Source organism: Dermatophagoides farinae, chromosome 7 (genome assembly GCF_024713945.1).
Source record: "Dermatophagoides farinae isolate YC_2012a chromosome 7, ASM2471394v1, whole genome shotgun sequence".
NCBI lineage: Eukaryota > Metazoa > Arthropoda > Arachnida > Sarcoptiformes > Pyroglyphidae > Dermatophagoides > Dermatophagoides farinae.
The window spans coordinates 63,048-83,546 of NC_134683.1; the positions used below are offsets into that span (position 1 = coordinate 63,048).

At 36.0% G+C, this 20,499-nt stretch overlaps 1 protein-coding gene across 3 annotated transcripts; it reads right to left on the minus strand.

The window, feature by feature from the left end:
- Positions 1–53: 53 nt before the first annotated feature.
- LOC124496846 (uncharacterized) lies at positions 54–15,499 on the minus strand. Of its 3 annotated transcripts, none has more exons than XM_075732516.1 (7): positions 14,947–15,499; positions 9,185–9,368; positions 3,564–5,691; positions 3,277–3,494; positions 2,878–3,215; positions 2,548–2,805; positions 54–2,477 (listed from the first exon to the last, which is right to left on the minus strand). In XM_075732516.1, exons 1-7 carry the CDS (start codon positions 15,496–15,498, stop codon positions 492–494), a joined length of 5,664 nt encoding a protein of 1,887 aa, XP_075588631.1. In that variant the 5' UTR covers position 15,499; the 3' UTR covers positions 54–491. The 3 variants fall into 3 exon arrangements, with proteins under 3 accessions (XP_075588631.1, XP_075588630.1, XP_075588632.1); XM_075732515.1 differs by lacking the exon at positions 14,947–15,499 and adding an exon at positions 12,608–12,795; XM_075732517.1 differs by lacking the exon at positions 14,947–15,499 and adding an exon at positions 9,829–9,934.
- Between the last annotated feature and the right edge of the window lie 5,000 nt (positions 15,500–20,499).

Below are 20,499 nucleotides of genomic sequence, written 5' to 3' on the forward strand. Positions count from 1 at the left end.
TTGTAGCATTTCTCTCTTCAATTGTAGCAATATATAATTTTGTACTGAATGTATAATAATAGGAAACAAATAATTTTAATGATGACATTTGCAATAAAGATTAAAAGTTATTTACAAACAAAATGGATACAATTCGTCTAGGTATTCAATAAAATGAAAATAATTATGGTAATAAGTTAGACCAAGAAGTATAAGATGGTGTGTGATCAACAAAACAAAAATGATAAAATAAGAAAAGAAAAATTCATTTGTGTGACACATTGAATGCTATTATTGTTGTTGTTGTTGTTGTTGTTGGGTGGTGATAAGTACAAAAAAGACATGATCATGATGATGCATATATATAGAAAACAATGAGTAATGAATAATAAGGATTTTTTTGTTTTGTTTCTAAGCAATCCAGTAATTTGGTAATAAGCTATCACACACGTAGAGGAGGTTGTAATTGAGTGAATTTACAGAGAGGGAGAGAGAGAGAGAGATGATTTCAATCAACGACCAGCCGTTGTTGAACCATATCCAGATTCGGCCAAGCCGGCTGCTTTCATAAAATTCATCATAGATGACGATGTCGATGCTTCGGATGCCGCAAATGGATTATGATGACGACCCATTGATGTCGACGATCCAAACATACCGGCTGCAGCCGCAAATTGCTGATGATGTGCAGCGGCGCCAAACAACGATGCTGTTGGCGGTGGTGGTGGCATATACCACGAATTCAAATATGAATGATGATTCAATGGCGGCGGTGGTGGTTGTGGTGGATATGGCGAATAAGCAGAGGACGATGGCCCAGCGGTTGTCGATAGATTATTGGGCGCTAAACCAAGATGAACAGTGGCTGAATGATGACTTCTGGTCGATTTATTATTATCACTTTTCTTTTCATTCGTTTGAAGCATTTCCAATTTTTCAATTTGTTCTTTGTTCAGTTTTTCAAGTATACTGGCACCACCTCCAGATGAATTGAGTAATGAATAACGAGAAAATATACTTTCACGATCAGGTGTGACCAAACCAGCCCGTAATGATATGTCTTGTAATGATTTGAATGGGTCAGGAACAATTGGCGATGAATTGGCGGTCGAACCTGGATAATGATGATGATGGCCCAAGGAAGGCCAAAGAGGAGTGGGTGCTTTCGATGTTGTAGTTGTCGTTGTTGTTGCGGTTGCAGTTGTTGGCCTTTGTGATTGTGATGCAATATCAACACTTGTACGACCTGGTAAAAATGCAGTCGAAGGAGGTGTTGGCGGAAACGGACCATTATTCGTAGCAGCGGCCGCTGCCGCAGCATTCAGCAGATCAAAATAACGTTGTTGCTGTTCATTGGGCAATGCAGTTGACGCAGTAGATGTTGTAGCGTGATATGGCAACGATGATGATGATGATGACGATGACGATGATAGTGGAGAGATCGGGGAACAATGATCCATATGTCTGCTAGTAGCACCCAACAGATAGTTACTAGCAGGCAATAATAGATTGCCGTTTTCCATCGAATTTTGTTGTTGTTGTTGTTGCTGCTGCTGTTTCGTTTGTTTGGATTTTTTGCCACTGGATGTTTCATTTCGATGATGATGATGAATATCACCATTATGATGTTGATGCTTATTGGATGATGGTCGATTCTTACTGTCGGATGATTCATTTTTACGTTTTTGTCCGCTAACGTGTTTATCCATCGATGGTGGTGGTGATTGATTCGTTCGACTCAACGTTGGTGCTGACGATGACATAAGATGATCTGTATGTGGTCGATTGAAAGCAGCCCATGCTGATAATGCTGCTGAATAATAATCATTTGTATTGGACGAAATGATTGGTGGTTGATTACGGCCATAAATAGATGTTGATGATGTTAGTGGTGATGGTGGCGACGGACGTGGCCACATATCAAATGATCCAGCATGTGATGGCTGAGGTGGTGGTGGTGGTGGTGCTGGTATTGGTGCTGGTGGATATAATGCAGGTAGATTTGGTGGTGCCGATAATGACGGTAATCCTGGGTGCGGAAATCTGGTAGGATATTGCTGTGTAATGGTTGTAACCGATTGGGATCGCGTCAATGTCGTTAGACCATTATATGGATCAAGTGCTTTCACAGTTGTGGTTGAATAATTTGAAATACTTAACAATACTGGATCGGATGGTGGTTGTGGGGGTGGTGGTGGTGGTGCTGCTGCTGGTTTTTGTGGAATACTATGAATCGGTTGTGATGTCGATTCAACGTGGGTAATAACGGGTGCAATGTTTGCATTCGAGTGTTGCTGTTGCTGTTGTTTGGCTTTCGATATAGACGAAGATGATCTATGACTTTTCATCATCGGAATGAACGATGTATTTTCCTTTTTGATATCACGTTCTTCGCTCGAATGTTGCCCTTTATTATTGAGATTGGCGTATTTTCTATCCTGATAAATGTTCCAGGCAATTTTGACATGCATACTGGCACCACGAATCTTTCCTTTGCGCTAATGAACAAGTGAAACAATCGATTAATTCATTTCATCATTCAATCAATTTGAATTATAGTGAACAAACCTCTTGTAATGATAATTGCGATGATGATGATGATGATGATGGCTGTTCGAATTTCATTGTTGATCGTGCAACATTCGGCGCTGATGCTACCGGTTTGATGATCACAGTCTGTGGCTGTTGCATGGTTGTCGAAACAGGCTTTCGACAATTGGCCATTGGATAATTTGTCAATGTGGACGATGACGTTGATGACATTGATGAATTATGATCATGTTCATAAGGTCTATTAGGCGTCGTGTTATTATTCAATGGGTAAGGCTACAAAATCAAAATGAACACAACAACAACAACAACAATTAGAACGAATCAAACATGAAATCATCAACGAACCGAATTGGCATTAGACATGTAAGGTGATGCATTGGCCAACGTCGTCGTTGTAGTCGTAGTCGTCGTCGATGCTGCTGTTGACGGCGCTGGTGGTGGCGGTATCATCATCAACGATGGTGACGGTGAATTTTTCAGATTACGTGCAAACAGGTGATGATGAGGTGTAGGTGTCAATGGACCACCGCCGGAAATATTATTAAACGACGTCAATGGTGGTGGTAACGGTGGTTGCAGCTGACGACTACTGCTGCCATCATAAGTAGATACTGCAGCAGCGGCAGCAGCAATCGATGCTGCCAAAAATCGTGAATCCAATTCATGTCGAAGTAATTCTTGACCTACATTATTACACACAAGACAATCAATCAAAACGATGAACAATACAATGAAACAACATACTCTGTGATGACGAATAAATGGACGATGATGCCGATGATGATGATGGCAACGGCAGCGATTGCATTGTGGATGGAGTAAAATAACTGGCCAATGATGCTGGTGTAGCCGGTGTTGGCGGACATTGACCACCACCACCACCAACACCACCATTACTACCGAATACGGGATGTACCGGTGATGATGATGCCGAACTGGACGAGGATATCAAGGAACCGGCACTAAACATGATAAATGAACGAATGAATGAATGAACACTGATTGATATGAGAGACAAACATGCAACATACCTAGCATTGGACCATAATCGATTATGGTGTCCATTGTTATTTTTCGTAATCACATTCGAACCGGTGTTGAATGTATGACTAGCCAGATGATGAGCATTGTTGCCATTATTACTATGATGAATCGAATTTAATGAATGATGATGAGGATAAGTATGTTGATGGTGGTGATGCAAATGCATATCGTTGGGCATCATCATTGCTCGATTATCATTGTTGTTATCAAAATGGAAATGTTTATCATCTGACTGTTGTCGTTGTGGTTGTTGTTTTGATGATGCAGTTGCAAATGATGTTCGAAGTGAATCATCTCTCGGTTCTTCTTTGATGTTCAATTCCGTCGGTTGTGGTTGCGGCGGCGGCAACAGAGCTGGACCCGGTTGATTGGTGGATGCACTACCAATCGATTGACTCAATTGACTTAGACTTGAAAGACTTGCATTTGGTCCATATGTGTTGGCTTTTGATTGTGGTTCATGATAGGACTGGTGATGATGAAGATGATGATGATGTTGATAGTGATACGGATGATGTTGAGTGTGGTGATGCATTGCCGATAAATCATCAGATAAGGAATCACATTTTGCCATCTTTGTTGATAGCTCAATTTTGTCATCAGAATTATCCTTTGTGGTTGCTTTTGTCACCGTTTCTCCTGGTGACAGTTCAAAAGTATAAACATCTTTGATCGTAGATTCTTTGGCCGTAGATTCTTGATCATTATTGGCCACCGTTTTCTTTGAACCAAGTGCCGTTGCTTTCTTATTCTTTTTCGTGGGTCGTTTTGAATCCTTTTTATTATCGTTTTCATGGTCCAATGACGACTCCTCAGCATTGGAATCATTTTCATCAGTATCATCATCATCGGATCGTTTTGGCTGTGATTTTTTCTTTGGTTTTAAGGCTGATTTTTTAGAATTTTTCAATTTCGATGTGGCTGGTGATTTTTTCGACTTTGACGTGGTCGTCGTCGTCGTTTTATTGTTGTTGCTTTTGTTGTTGATGGTGGTAGCCAATTTTCTTTTTGCTGGTTTTTTCACTGATTTCGACTTGCAAATGGCTGCTGTTGTCTTTTTGTTGTTGTTGTTGTTGTTGACAACACTACTGTCATGATTCTCATCTTCGGTCAAAATATGACCATCATCATCATCATGACTATCATCCTCGGTGAGAAAATTTTCAGCCAAATCATCATCATCATCAGCAGCAGCATTAACATCGTCCACATCATCGTCATCATGAGAAGCGGAAGAATTAGACGATGAAGAATCTGGTCGTTTACGTTTTTTAGTTGCTGTTTTCAGTTTCTTTTCAGTGATTTTTGATTTTTTATTCGCAGTCTGAGTTGACGATTTCTTGGTTGACTTTGTTTTCAGAGAAGCTGATTTTTCCAGTTTTGTCAAAGATTTAGACCGAAGTATTCGTTTTGTATTTTGTTTACGATTATTTTGAACCGGTTCTTCGAAACCGTCATCTTCATCCTGGTCGCTATTGTTGCTATCTCCGTCATTCGATGATTGCGAAGATTCGGAATGCTCATCCGAATCGTCTCTGGCATTGGTGGTTGATTTAGTCTTTTTCGCGTTTTGTTTTTTATTATTATTTACAGCTTTTCCAATCGATTTACCGGTGTTCATTTTAGCTGCCGCTTTTCTTTTTTTATTCCTACTACCCAGTGGTCGACCGACAGTTCGTTTGATTTCTGGCGTCTGATCATCTACTTCATCCTCGTCCTCATCCTCATCATCATCATCATCATCGTCGTCGTTGTCATTATCAGATTCAGATTCAGACTCAGATTGAGCAGCAGATAGACCATTATCGTGTTTCTTTTCATCATCACAAGAACTGTCGTCGGAAACGGGTGATGAATCCATTTCCTCTTCGGAATCTGACTTTGATCGTTTTGTTTGTTGTTTTGTCGTTGTGGATTTTTTATTATTATTGGCTGGGGTTGATTTTTTCCATTGCTTTGATTTGCTTGTTGTGGTTGTGATTGTTTTCGCTGAAGATTTAGAGGTCGATTTGGCCGATTTCGATTGTTTTGCAGTTGGCTGATTCTTTGACTGTTGTTGGTGTTTAGTTGATTTTGTGTGTTGTGTTTGTTTAGCCGATTTCGAGCATTTCGCACCTGAATGGTTTGAAAAAGAAAAAAGACAAAGAAAATAGCCATTTGATTAACGATGTTTTCTTGTTTGTTGAACGAAAAACCAGTAATCATCATCATCGGAATAATAATAATAATTATAATTAACACTGAAAAAACAAACAAAACAAAACAAAACGAAACAAAACAGTGGTTATGACGATGATGATGATCCAGAATTATATTTTGCATATGCACGAAACAAACTTGACAAATAAATCCTACATCAAAAGAGCTTTGTTGTGCCCGAAAAAAAAACTCATGGCTGGATGTTTTCCACGACTAACAAAGCAAACAAAGAGAAACAGACAAATGATGGATGAATGAGAGCATACAATAACTATGATGATGTTGGCTGCTTTCGATGCTCATAAATCAAACGAGAGGATCATCATCATCATCATCGACAACGACAAAACTGTACTTTTGCCGATTTCAGAGAGATTCAAATTCAATTGGAAATTGAAATTAAAACCAAAGACAAAATTGATTTCCGAGAACATTAACAAATTGTTCATATCCAAATGAGACGATAAAAAATATGGTTAACCACCAGCGATAATAGCTACCTGCTGACTTAATACTAGTAGGCTATAGAATAACAACAACAATTCTGGACATTTTTCTCTTTTGATCAAGTTAGTTTTAAACTAGCGAGAAAATAAAAAGTTTTAAATGTGTGAAAAAATGATTCCCAAACGAAAAAGATTTTTGCTGAGCGCCAAGACAAATGACTTGCTATCGACTATACTATAGTGTTCCCATCCACTGATGATGATGTTGAAAAAAAGTTTTATCCAAGTTTCGATAAACAGACACTCAGTCTGTGTGTGTGTGTGTGTGCGAGTGACTAAATCAAAATGGCCATAAGAATGTCAAAAGAAATGCGGATTTTTCTGTTTCACTTTACATTCACTGGTTCAAATGGTGCATAATTTATTATATGAAAATAACAACAACCAGAGAGAAATATTCTTCAGACATTTGGATTTCCATTCCATTCCATTCCAACCACACACAAATTTAGTCTTTCTGCTCACACACACACAGATGGAACGAGATTGCTTACATATTGAGAAAAAAACCAAGAAAACTTGGAATCAACCAAACAAATATTCAATGAGAAACAACTAAAAAGGAAAAATTTCAATCGTAATGTGGACAGGCAGATTTTCTTCTTGTTTTTGGATGATGAACAAGAAGGAAAAAAACAAACGACCGATTGTCCGGGCTGAGTGTGTTGGACCGATCCAAACGACGGAACAATTGGGCTATTTGTATGCATAAAATACAATGCATTTATTTTCGGCTATTGCGCCCAGTCAAACAACGTTGTTGTTGTTGTTGCAATCCAAAATGATTTAGTTCACAACGGAAATTTTTTCCACGGTTATTATTGCTTTGGCGGGAAAAAAAGTATCGATGGATAGAGAATTGAATCGTTTAACAGAAAAAAATTGTTCTTAGTAGATAACTGGTTAAATAAAACTACTGGAACTTCTGATACTGACAGGAGAACGACTAGTGAAGAGAAATAGAAAAATCCATCGTATGTCAACCCGTCAACTTCTTGAAACACACCAGCCAGCCAACTAGCTATTCTTCAATTTATACGTAACGAAAGATGGTGTAGAGAGAAAACCAGAAAACGAAAAAAAAATTATTCAAAACTCTGGCTATGTCGATGTCGATGGTAATGGTGGTGGCGGTGGTGACAAATGATGTCACGCATGAAAGCCATACATGCAACAACAACAATAACAACAACAACAACACTCGCACAGGAATGAATGTAAAAAACCAGATGGAAATATCACAATCATTCATTGAACGAGACGATTATGAGATATATAAGTACAGTGAATGCTTCAACGAATAAATATAAATATCACACACACACACACACACACAGACACTTGAGAGATTCATTGATTATTATTATGCATATCATTATCATTGCTAAGATGGTCATTTCTACATTTTACAGACAGTCTCAATGAATGGACTGTGTTGATGCAGTTGGATTGTTTAAATATAATTATTCATTAGTCACTATCATCGTTCAAACAAACTAAAACCAATTAACCAATCAATGAATTTCGACTATCAAACACATTCGGTTCATCAAGATCAACTTTTCATTAGAATCAAACGATGAATCTAAACTAAAAAATATTGGGAAAATCTCCATTTCACAGTGTTTCAAAGCGAAAAAAAATAAAACACCCACAATGAGAAAAGAAAACAATTTTCAACGAGTAACACACACACAGACACAGAAAGACAGAAATCGGTTGATGATTCATTCATGAGAATGCAGAGCGTGGCAGCCATATTCAAAATCCCACGTTGACTGCCACACTTTTTTTCGTTGCGTTATGCAAAAGCCATCTAAGGACCGAATAGCATCTTCATATAATGAAATAATAATTTGCTGCACACTAACATACACACACAGAGAGACAGAGAGAGAGACCAGGCATTAAGCATTCTGATAAATTATGTAACACACACACACATACACACAGACAGCAAATGATCCCTGAATAAGAATCGAGAATATGTCAAGAGCGAAAAAAAGAATTTATGCATCTTTATAAGGGATTCGCATGTTATTAGCATGACTAGAAGTAGAATACGAAAATCATAATCATAACCATCATTATGATAATGATGATTATAATAATTAACCTTTCTATCTGCAATGTTGCCGAAATCGATGAATTTATTGAGGCAATAAAAGTACTAATATAATGTACAATGTCAAATTTGAATGATAAAATTAAATGACCAACAAATAACGGACACAAGTGAGTTTGGTCCATTTTCTTAGCCAAATCGAGAGAGAAAATAAAAAAAAAACGAAAACAAAATTCCAGCAGCAACTAGATTATCAAATGCCAAGGGATTTCTCTTTCTCTTTGCTTTCGATTTTTCTGCCTATCAGAAAAGAAACTGCATTTGTTCGATACTTATACAGACACACACACACACTGGATATATAAACGTCGACGAAATTCGATACGGCACGATGAACAAGCGAGAAAATCATTCATTCAATACATCCACAAAAAAGATATATCGATCGATTGAAAACGAAATGATCGATACACACAGACAAATGAAAATGGTATGAAAATGTAAATGAAAATTTCATTCACTCAATACTCAATAGTAATCATTCCAATGATAAATATAATGATGATATTGGATTATCATCACATTTTCAATTCTGAAAAGAGAAAAAATGAATCTTTGTGACGCCAAACATAATATTTCCGGTATATTTGCAACCAAACAAACAGAAAAGTGTTGAAACCATTTCCGTTTTCTTTCAATAGACAAGTGACTTTTGGCTACTTGTCCTTTTTTTTGCTGGTGATGGTCAGAAATTCAAAATTTCCCATATTTACGATCGTGATCATTATCAGAGAATCAATCAATCAATCAATCGATCGATTGTAAGCAAAAGACTTACCGGTCGTGGCTAATGTTGAATCGGAATCAACGTGAATGTTGTTGTTGTTGTTGCTGTTGCTGCTGCAACTATTACTACTATTGTTCACATTCAACACTGGATTCGTTGATGGTGGTCCATTATTTGAATTCGTGTTCACTGCCGATGAGGCGGATGTTGATGATGTAGCATTCACCTTTGTCACCTGGAGTAATGAAAAAGAAAACATATTAGTCGAAAGTTTTAAAAAATCAAACCGAATAACATGATTTAGGCGTTCATATAATTTAATTAAAGAAATCAAAGTTAATTCTCTCGCATTGTCTACAAACACAGAATGGAAAAACAAACATCATTTATTTGCCAGTTTCAACCTGAATGACATCGTTATTGGATCTATATGTTAAATGTTCATGGAGCCCGAAAACTGGTCATCATTCTTCAACGTCCATAGGTCGTTTTTCCTGTACAACAAACTAGACACACACAGTTTGAACATTTTTGATGAATAATTCTCGGTTACGGTAGAGAAAAAGAGCCGTCAATGATTGGAGCGATATTCATTCATTCATGACCAAACTTGTAATTAACACTGATCGCCACTTGAACTGAAAGCATTTCGCATTTCAATTCAAATCGGTCCATATATGAATCAAAAAACCCACTCAAGTTTTTTTCACAATAAATTCCACACAAGAATATTTGCAATTCAATTCGGATTTTTTCAAAATCCAATTTCAACTGGAATTGATTTTTTCAATCACAATCGACAAAAAACACATGAGAAGAAAAATTGATGGCCGATAAAAAAATTATCATTTCAAAGTTCATCGAATGACAATCGTTTAAAAGTTTTCATTCATTCAACGTTCAATTCATTTCATTTTATTTCATTTTTTTCTCTCATCATATTATACAGCACATACTTGAACAAATCCTATTACTGTATATAGTCATAGTTTAAGCCAGAGAAGAAAAATATTTAAAAAGTCAAAAAGATAAGTGAAGAAGATCAAATCACTCAGACATGAACATGGGACATTGGCCGAAGCCAACAAAGTTGTCAATGCTCTATGTTTGTTTGTTTGTCAATATGTTGTCGTTGTTGTTGTTTGAATTTGGCGCGACAAAATTCGAATGCAAACCAACAACAACAACAACAAAACATGGCCATGATCTGAGGTGAATATTTTATTTGTCGAGGCATAAAAATTCAAATTCATGATCATCAAGCAACTAGGATTTGTTGTTGTCTTTTTTTCGAGGAAAAAACACGACCTCGCTGAACAATGACCTTTGATCTTTGTTTGATATAACAAAAAAAACATGATTATCAAGATGATAAATTCACAAGTGTAGGCGGAGGTCACCTCCAATAAATGCTAAATCGATCAATCGCTGAAAAGAGTGAAACAATTCGGATACAATGTGATGACGATTAAACCCAGTGATCATCACCATAGCTTCGAGGCTTGAACAAATAAACGAATGACATGAACAACATATATATCATATATCAAATTAATTAATCAGTGTAATTAATAGAATCAACAAACACATAGTGCAGGGAAAATGAATCAGACCAGGTGAGAGCGTTCAGATCGTACTGACACAAACACTAACAGATACACACCACACCATACCAAAAACCAATTGACATGATTTCAGAAATGCAAATTTTCAGCAAGCAGGCCATTATTATCAAGAGAAAAGCCAGCCATTGGTCATCATCATGATCGGATCGATCTAGTAAATGATAGGTTATCAAACTATTCAAATCAAAAAGAAATTCAAAAATCAATCCGAAATCTGCATGTCAAATTAGATTCCAACACAGTGCTTTTCGATCCAGAAGGGAAAAAATCTTTCTGGTCATTAACTGCGAAAAACTTGAAAGCCAATTAACACACAAGTTGCATCATTATCTTTCCAGAGTAGTTTATAGTCGTCGTTCATATATTTCACGCTCCGATGAATACACAGCAAAAAAAAAATTCAGCACCAAAAGAATTTTGCACAACAACAACAACAACAATAACAAGCAATCATCATAGATGAACAACAAGACAAGATTTAATTTTTTTTCTTGCAAAATAAAGACAAACACAAACAAAACGATGATCATGATTGTCATAATGAAATGGCTAAAAATGAACAAACTGCTCAAATCAATCTGATGTGCATGTGTGAATAAACAAAATTAGGCTGCCGTAAAGAAAAATGAAAAATTTCAATCCAACAAAATTTTTCATTTTTCCGTTACGCTACAATATCATTAAAAAACGATCCACAACAAAACGGAGATGACATTACAATCTTGTTCTGTTTGATCATTTCGGATTCAATGATAGAATGATAGAATCCCATAATAAATGGAGAATCGTCCCCACCAAGGATGAATGGGCGCCGATCAATCAAACAAACAATTTTTTTCTCGTCGTTGTTGTCAACAGAATTGTTTTATAGTTTGAGCATCCGAATCACAACAAACAAGGAATCGAAAACAACCAGACGGGCCTTTTGTCAAAGATTTTTTCCCATTTCTTTTTGTTATTGGAAACTTTTTCCTCAAGTTTCGGGTGTGTGTGTGTGTGTGTGTTGCAAAAGAAATCAAATCGGAACAGAAAGAGGAAAAAACAATAATAATACGAACAAATGAAAGGGCAATATTTTTCATATGGAAAAATAAACACAAACAAGTGACCAAGATTGTTTTTCATTGCAACAATTTGAATTTGAGCGAGTAAAAAAGAAATTTGCATTTGAAAAAATCGAATCAAATCAACACTGGTAATGGCCATCATGATTGGAATGAAAAAGCCAAACTCAATGCTCATTCAAGTGGATCGTGGAGAAGAAAGAAACCAAGCAATCAATGATCATCACAAACAAACAATCCCAAATCATCATTTGTGTCCCGGTTTTTTCCTGATCCGAAAATTCAAAAGTCCGATACGATGTTAATGATAATTACAGTAAATAGGAAATAACAACAACAACAACGATAACAATAACGACGACGACGACCAGATCGATCAAATCGGGATTTTTTCAATAGTTTATCACACACAACCAGAGCGATTAAATAGAGAGAAAGAGAGAGAACAAAGCCAAACCAAAAAGCTAATTAGCATCCTCTGTGCTTTACAAATGCTATCAGCGTGATTCGATCATCATCATCATCATTAGTCCGTAATACGTGTAATACTAATACAATGAACAAGACCTATTATTATTTTCATCGATCGATCGATTCTCATTGATCAATCATCATCATCATCATCATATAAATTAATTATCAACATCTATTAATTCAAGGTTGAATAAACAGTGGTCAAATGACATTTTTATTGACCAATCAAAAAAAGATTGCAAATCAAATTGACCGGAAAAAGAAGGGTAAAAATGAAATTCAATCGAAAGCAAAAGTTTTTTGGATGATACCTTTTCATCAGTTTCATTTTCTTGCCATTTTGTCTTTCCATCATCATCATCACCATCATCATCATCATTGATTAGTGATGGTGCGTTGTTCAGAGAATCGATTTTCATCATTCTTCAGTTGCAGGATTGGACCAGATGAATTTTTCTTCTTTTTCGATAATCGATTTATCATCATTATGATTCATTCTGGATCACAGTCATCAGTTACAAGTTCAATAGTAATAATAAATCAATGAGTCGGAATCAATGTCAAACAAATTCTTTCATCACATCACACAAAAATTGATACAACAAAAAAATTTTGAATCTGAAAAAAATTTGTAGCAAAAAGCAAAGAAAAAAATTCACAGCACTCACAAGAATCAAATTTGCAATTTAAATTCACACACAATGAAAATATTTGGACGAGAAAAAAAACACCGATATATAAATGGAGCAGGATTTTCATACGACACGAAATGAATACATTGACTTTTTTGTCTGTTTGTCAAGAGGTGAAAATCTTCAGGCCAGAATTATGTAATTGAAAAGAAAAAGTGATGTTTAATGTTAATGAATTTATCAAGTCAAATCATCAATATTCTCAAGCTGTAGGCAATTTCAATTCGAGATGGATGCCGGAAATTTCCCGACAAACAAAGAATTTGGATGATTCGGCAAGAATTTGTTTCGCTTATTGTTTTCAAATTTAAAATTGAAAAAAAACAAAATCAAATTGTTATTACAAACACACACAACAGCAGCAAGAAACGAACGGAACTCACATTTATTACATTTGATAAGATAACAAAATACAAATTCAGACATAACAGAGATTTATTTCGGCCACACAATCTGATCAGATCAATTCACACACAAAGATGAGAAACAGTCGTACGATGTGAACACGACGACGACTGTCGACCAACTGACGATTGAAATATGAACACAACATGCACACACACACACAATAAACATTATAATGGAAACCAAACCAAAGTATGAAAAACCAGCCAGGCAAATTGTGAATTGAAAAAAATACCGAACCTGAACACAAGCCAACCAAGCGAACAAATAAAAAGGCCCATATAGCCAGCCAGCACAGCATTAGAAGTAGTAAAGTCGGTTCCATCTTTCTCATTCGATTTGGCTGCTTTTCCATTTTTCGTCATTTTCTCTCTGTGTATATTGTGAACACACTAACCAACAAACCAACCAACCAACCAACCGACCGACCGACCGATCAAACCGAACCGAACTGAATGAACAAAACAGAATAGAATTCAGCGATAACAAAAAAAGCCTGCCATAAACAGAAAAAAGCCCAACTTGAAAACATGACGAAAAAAACTAGCTATATTCGAGCAGCAGGCAAGCAAAGCAAAGAAATTTGAATCCAAAAATGCAGAAAGCGAGAAAAAAACTAGTTATGAGAAACAAGGATCTGCCAGCCAGTTAAACTACCACCTATACAGAGACTTGATTCGGATCTTGACTGAGATGAAATATCCATTTTATATAGCAAAAAAATCGGGAGTCGAATCTTTTGAGGAAAAAAATTTAGCCAAAACATTATTGCATACATCCCCAGATGGATTTTTTGGTTTCATGGAGCCATTTCAGTGCAAACGGTTTTTTCTCATTGCGAGAAGAGAATATGCTGCTGCAGAATTCCGAAAGAAAAAGTTTCGTTTCACCCGAACAAGAAAAAAAAACGAAAAGCAGAAGCTAGGATACTGGATTCTCAGAATTGAAAAAAATACACATACATCCCGTAACAAGGCAATGGCAATGAATAGACCCTTTTTCCTGTTGTCGACTTGATTATAATATGAAGAATCTGCTTCAACATCAACGCGAGAAAAAAGCACACAATTCTATTTGTCTATCATCATTGCTATTCAATTCGACTGCGTGTGTGAATGTCAGATAAAATGTTGATTGGCAACGGAGAACCACAATGTAATTCAATATCACACACAAATACAACTGAACATCTATATATATGCTATACTACACATTAACCATTATCATCACCATCAGAGAAAACCACAGAATAATAAAATTAAAAATGGCCATTGCATTGCATGATAATGATGGTGATCAGTTTTGTAGAGGAAAAAATATTCAAATCATCATCATCATGTTATCCAAGAGTGATAACGGAACCTATCAAATGTTTTCATTCAATATTCACTCAACATATATTTATAATAATAATGATCAAATGAACAATCATTGGATCGATTGGATCAATCAAGCAAAAAATCGATCATCAAGGCGATGTCTTAAAATGGACATTCACAAAACAGACAATATGATTGCATCATGAGAAATGAACAAAAAAAAAATCAACTAACCTTGGTATTGGTCCAAGATGACGATGAGGCTGATGGAGACGATGCAACTGCAGTCATCGACAATGATGATGATGGACGCGTGCTACTGACCGATTGATGATGGCTAAGACTATGATGCGAATGTTGTTGCATTGCAGCTGCACGTGCAGCCGCTTTACGTACGGCTTCACGACGATTCGAACATTTAATAAGATCGGCGATTGTTCTATTATCTTCAATAGTCTCTTCACCATCATCATCATCGTCATCATCATCATCATCGTCGTCGACGTCGTCACTATCATCTTCATCCGACGAATCAGAATCATTCTGGGTATCATCATCATCATCATTATCATCTGAATCAGAATGATCAGAATCCAAAATTTCATCATCTTCATCATCAACTTCGGAATCATCATGATTACGACGGTTTCGACGCTGTTGTCGACGTTGTTGTTGTTGTTGTTGTCGATTTGTGGTTGATTTACGACGTTGATTCTGTTGTCGTTGATTATGATGGCGACCAACAACATTATCATCTCTCACTATCACTATCACTATCATCATCATCATCGTCATCATCATCGTCGTTGTCGTCATCATCATCATCATTGCTGGAAACTTGATTTGATTTCGATGATGGGACATTGTTGACTTTTTGCTGATTGGTCGTTGCTTTTTTATTTTTACTATTAACCGCTTTCTTTTTCACTGTTGATTTCTTATTGGTCGTTGTTGTTGTTGTTTTGTTTACCGTTTGTTTATTTTTGACATTTTTGCCCATTTTCGATGAGCTGTTGTTGTTGTTGTTGTTGCTGGATTTACACGGTGATTTGGATTTCGATTTTGTTGGCCGTTTTTTCGGCTGTTTTGATTGTATGGTTTGAGATTTACATTTCTGCAGGCACTTGCTACAAGCTGATTGGTTTTTTGCATGTTTATGCAAACATTTGATTGGAATATTCTTTCTAGTTCTGTTATCATTGTCCAGTTCATCATTTGATTCTTCGTGTTCGTCAAACTCATTCTCATCCTCGTCATCGTCGCTGGTATCAACAATTTCTTTGGATGAAAATGATTTTTTGCTGGACAAATTGTTGGACTTTTTATTGTTTGATTTTTTATTCGCCAAATGTTTCGACGGTGAAGCTCGAGGTTTTTTACACGTTTTATTATTGGTCGTAGCTGATTTTTTCCTAGGCGAAGATGATCGAGATTTTTTACCATTCGAAAGACTTGTTGATTTATGATTCGTAGATATGAGTAAAGATCTTTGGGCGATTCTATCATTTCCAACGTCATCGTCATCGTCTGATGATAAAGACGATGACGATGTTGGAGATGGACTCCTTCGTAATAATATTAAACCATCACAATAATTATTGGTCGTATTCGACAATTTGGACCTTGAACCATTCATCAATTGATGATTACTATGGTTGATTTTGGAATCATTTTGTTGATTTGTACAATGGCTACTATTCATTTGTTGCCAAGTCGTGGATTCAACATCGGATTCGGAATGATAGTTATCCGATAATTCTGACGATGATGAACGATTCGGGTCTAGTGATTTGCGGATACGTTCACTTTGTTCGACAGCACACTAATTGGTGGATGAAAAAGAAAATGAAAAAAAAATTGTGTTAAAATCTAATGTGTCCACGAAAAACTTAAGAAAAAGAGAGAAAGAAACGGTAAAAATAACTGGCAACATCGAATAATCCATAATGGTGAAAAAAGTGGTGGCCAATAGACAAACATAACAATAAAAAGCATATATTTGACAATCCAAAAGGGATGTCAATGGATTTTGGAAGAAATGAAATAAAAAAGAAAAAATAAAAAAAAACTTGAAAATAGCCACCACTAACGATAGATTTCAATGGTAGGATGAGGGCTGTTAGTCACGCTGCTTATCCATTATTACCATCATGGTGGATTTCAACTGTGGCTATAAATAGACAATGTTTCCAATGAAAGAAAAAAACTAAAAAACCAATACGACTTGTTGAAGAAACAACTTGCATATGGATCATGTATACTTAGAGATCATCTGATAAAATTTCTTTTTTCATCAACAAAACAAGTCAATCAGTGGGAAGAAATGGTTTTTTTCAATTTCAAAAAACAAAACAAAACAAAAAACAAAAAATAATTCAATGTCTTCAATTCAATAGACAAACCGATTTTCGCGCCAATCTTTATTGCAATCTCATCTGTGGCTTATTTTCTAAGTTGATGAAAACGTACAAAACAACAATCACATGTGTATAATGTAAATTGGCGTACGGCACGAATCGAAATGGGGCGTCTGCTAATGCCAATATACACGACAATGATACCAGAAAGCTACTAAAGGGACCCGAGAACCGACACCACCATAATCATCACTGGATATACAGATCCATCCGGCAATGAAACCAAACAACAAAAATAACTGTATTTGAATCATTGTGTGTTTGCTATATGATTCGTGGTTGTTCCATTTGGGAATTCACTACATCTCACTACATGTCTCTGTAATGCTGCTGTTTTTTGTCGTCATTGCTTGTATCACTGGGGGTTCACTATAGTTTTTCATCATCATCATCATCATCATCACCATCAACATGAGAATCGTCAAAAACAATTTGGTGAACATTCAGGACAAAGACGATACAACTTTTTTCAAGGCTTTCTTTTCTTTGAGCCGATGAAAAATCGGTGAATGGTTAATGTGTACTGTGATTCGTGTCGACCGAATACTGAAAAACTTGATAAGCAAAGGTTCCCGCGAAAGTTTCAAGTCGAATGGAAAATGAGTGTTTGTTTGTTTGTTTGTTTGGATACTGAATCCATTCACTTTGTCGTTGTTATTCAATTTTTCCTCACTGGATCCTGTTTGTATTGGTTTCTAATATTTTTTTTTTATTTTTTATTTTTTTTGTTGGCAATTTCATGTTTGTCTCAAAACAAGAACGACTCATATCATCAGAATTGTAAAAACAAACAAACTCGAACAAAGTAAGCAACTATATCACTGCTGTATCAATAATAAAATCCAGGAAAAACCAATTGAAATGCAAACAAGACTTTCATTCAAGAATCAAATTTTTAAGCCAAAAAAATATGAGAATGGGCTAAAAACCACAAATTGATAACAAACGATAATGGAAAAATAAATTCAATTTGCAACAAACGAGAAAAAACTTACCATGAGATCGTGTTCATTATCAAACACTTGTAGAGCGAAATTTTCAATCAAATATTCGGCATAATGAATGGTTCTCGATTTTTGTATCGCAAATGTTTCATCATCATTCACATTATCATAAACACCATTCTCACCAGCTGACAATTTATCAACATTGGACAACGACGATGGCGAGAATGCAGAATTATTTCCGGAAATTAAATAACCACCACCATCACTATTAATCAAATTTGGTAAATCACCGATAGAACCTTTGACAAGTGGACAATTTTTTGTGCTCACTGATTTTCTGTTTGCTTTAGTCGTTTTGGATTTGCTTGTTTTTGTTTTTGAATTTGATGAATTTTTCGTTTTCGATTTTCTTGCCGAATTTGTTGTGGTCGTCGATGATGATTCTGATGTTATGGTAGAATTTAAATTTTGTTGTTGTTGATCGGCTTTGGCTTTTTCTTTGAAAAATTTAAAAACCTTTGGTTTCGCTGTGGTCAATGTTTTATTGAGATCAGATGATGATTGTGATTGATTGTGATTGTTATGGGTGGTGGTGATGGTTGATGTTGTTGTGTTGTAATGAAACCTCGATGACGATGATGATGGCTGTGTGAATGCCGAATGATTTTTGAATGCAGTTGCAGATGAAACATTTCGAAATGCAAACAAATTACCGTTTGGATCATTTGTCAAGTTGAGATAATGGTTATGGTTATAATTGTTGAAATTATCATTCAAACTTCTACCACTATGATGACTATGATGATGATCTGGATAATTAACACCATTCATATTACTATTTGTATTTGTATTAATCGAACCGATGCCATTTTGTTGTGATTTGATTTTGTTGCCCAGAGTATCATTATGATAACCACCATTCAATGATGTTTTCGATTTTATTGTTGAATTCAATTTACCATTCAATAATGGTTGGCATTCTCGTGCTAATAAGTTCTTTTTAAATGGCAATAATCGTTGTTGATTAGTTTCAGAGGTCAGCGAATGATGGCCATTGAAACCAAGATAATTTGTTGGCTGTGATTGCGTCGATATAGTTGTTGCTGATGCTGTCGCTGTTGCTGATGATGATGATGATGATGATGATGATGGCAGTAAATTTGTTGTAGACGATGACTTTTTGTTTGTCGTTCCATTTGGCCGATGAACACTGAAAGTGTTACCATTTTGATGATTGTGATTGCTACTGTTTCCCTTTAGGCCTCCATTTTTCAGATTAGACAACGATGACGATGATGATCCGCCTACACTACCACCACCATTGACCGCAACACCTAGAAATTCGAGCAAAGTTTGGATCAAAGTGAAAATGAAAAATTTGGCCAAATATTCACATCCACTCAGTCAGTCACTCATACCTGCGGTATTTGGTGATGATGTCGATGACGTTATTCGTCCCGTTATCGATCCGATATTGGTGGTCGATGAAGATCCATTGAGACAACGTTTTAGATTCGAGTTTGTTTCCAATGATGTGGTGGTTATCGCCGCAGATGATGATGACGATGAACAAGAGGATGAAGAAGAAGAGGAAGATGATGTAACCGATTCAATACTCGATAATAAAAGGGGGAATGGCCGTCCAGTTACTTTAGTAGTGGTGGTCGCCGTCGTTGGTTGATTATTATTTGTGATGATTGTTGTTTGCAAAGAACAAGTTGGTGTTATTGATGATTGCAGTGGTGTCGGTGGTGGTGGGTGTGATAAGCCACTATTACTATTATTAGTGTGGTGATTGTAGCTATTCTGCTGGTGATGATTATGAGATGAAGGTGGTGGATGGTGGTGAGAATGATGATGATGATGATGGTTATGATGATGTTTCAAGGCGTGAGTGGTCTCCATTCAGACCATTTCCTTTTCCGTGCAATGCCAGTATCTCTTTTGTTTTGAGGAAAATTGATTACTTTTAGTCGATGGCTAGAGCATTTTTTTTTTTATTTTCGACTGATCACGACCATCTTAATTATGAAACATGATATATCGCGGCCCAATTAAAGCACCTTTTGGATAAATTAACTATACAAGAATAAGCAGATTAAGATCAAGACCAAAACTTTACATCGATATATATTTAATATTCAAAGGCAAAACACCATTGAACTTCTTGAACAACATAGCAAACAAGCAAAAAACAATGGACAAATCGATTATCGTTTTGGGATTCAGATTCGAATTAGAATTCGGTCAATCAATAATGGATGAGAGAATCACACAATCACAACACATTCAAAACATTCGAAACACACAACAAACAAACACACCCACCACTAAAGCTCATCATCACGCTGTAAAAATTAATCAGATGATTTTGAAAGAAAATTTTTTTATTTTGAAAAATTGAATCAAACTATTGATAATCA

What these genes read in the sequence shown, in the direction of transcription:
- LOC124496846 (XM_075732516.1), bottom strand. Translation starts at nt 15,498, where the DNA reads ATGATGATGATAGTGATAGTGATAGTGAGAGATGATAATGTTGTTGGT. An exon ending in CATCTTGGACCAATACCAAG is followed by an intron (nt 9,369 to 14,946) that starts GTTAGTTGATTT and finishes TCATTACTCCAG; the next exon opens with GTGACAAAGGTGAATGCTAC. An exon ending in ACATGTCTAATGCCAATTCG is followed by an intron (nt 2,806 to 2,877) that starts GTTCGTTGATGA and finishes TTGATTTTGTAG; the next exon opens with CCTTACCCATTGAATAATAA.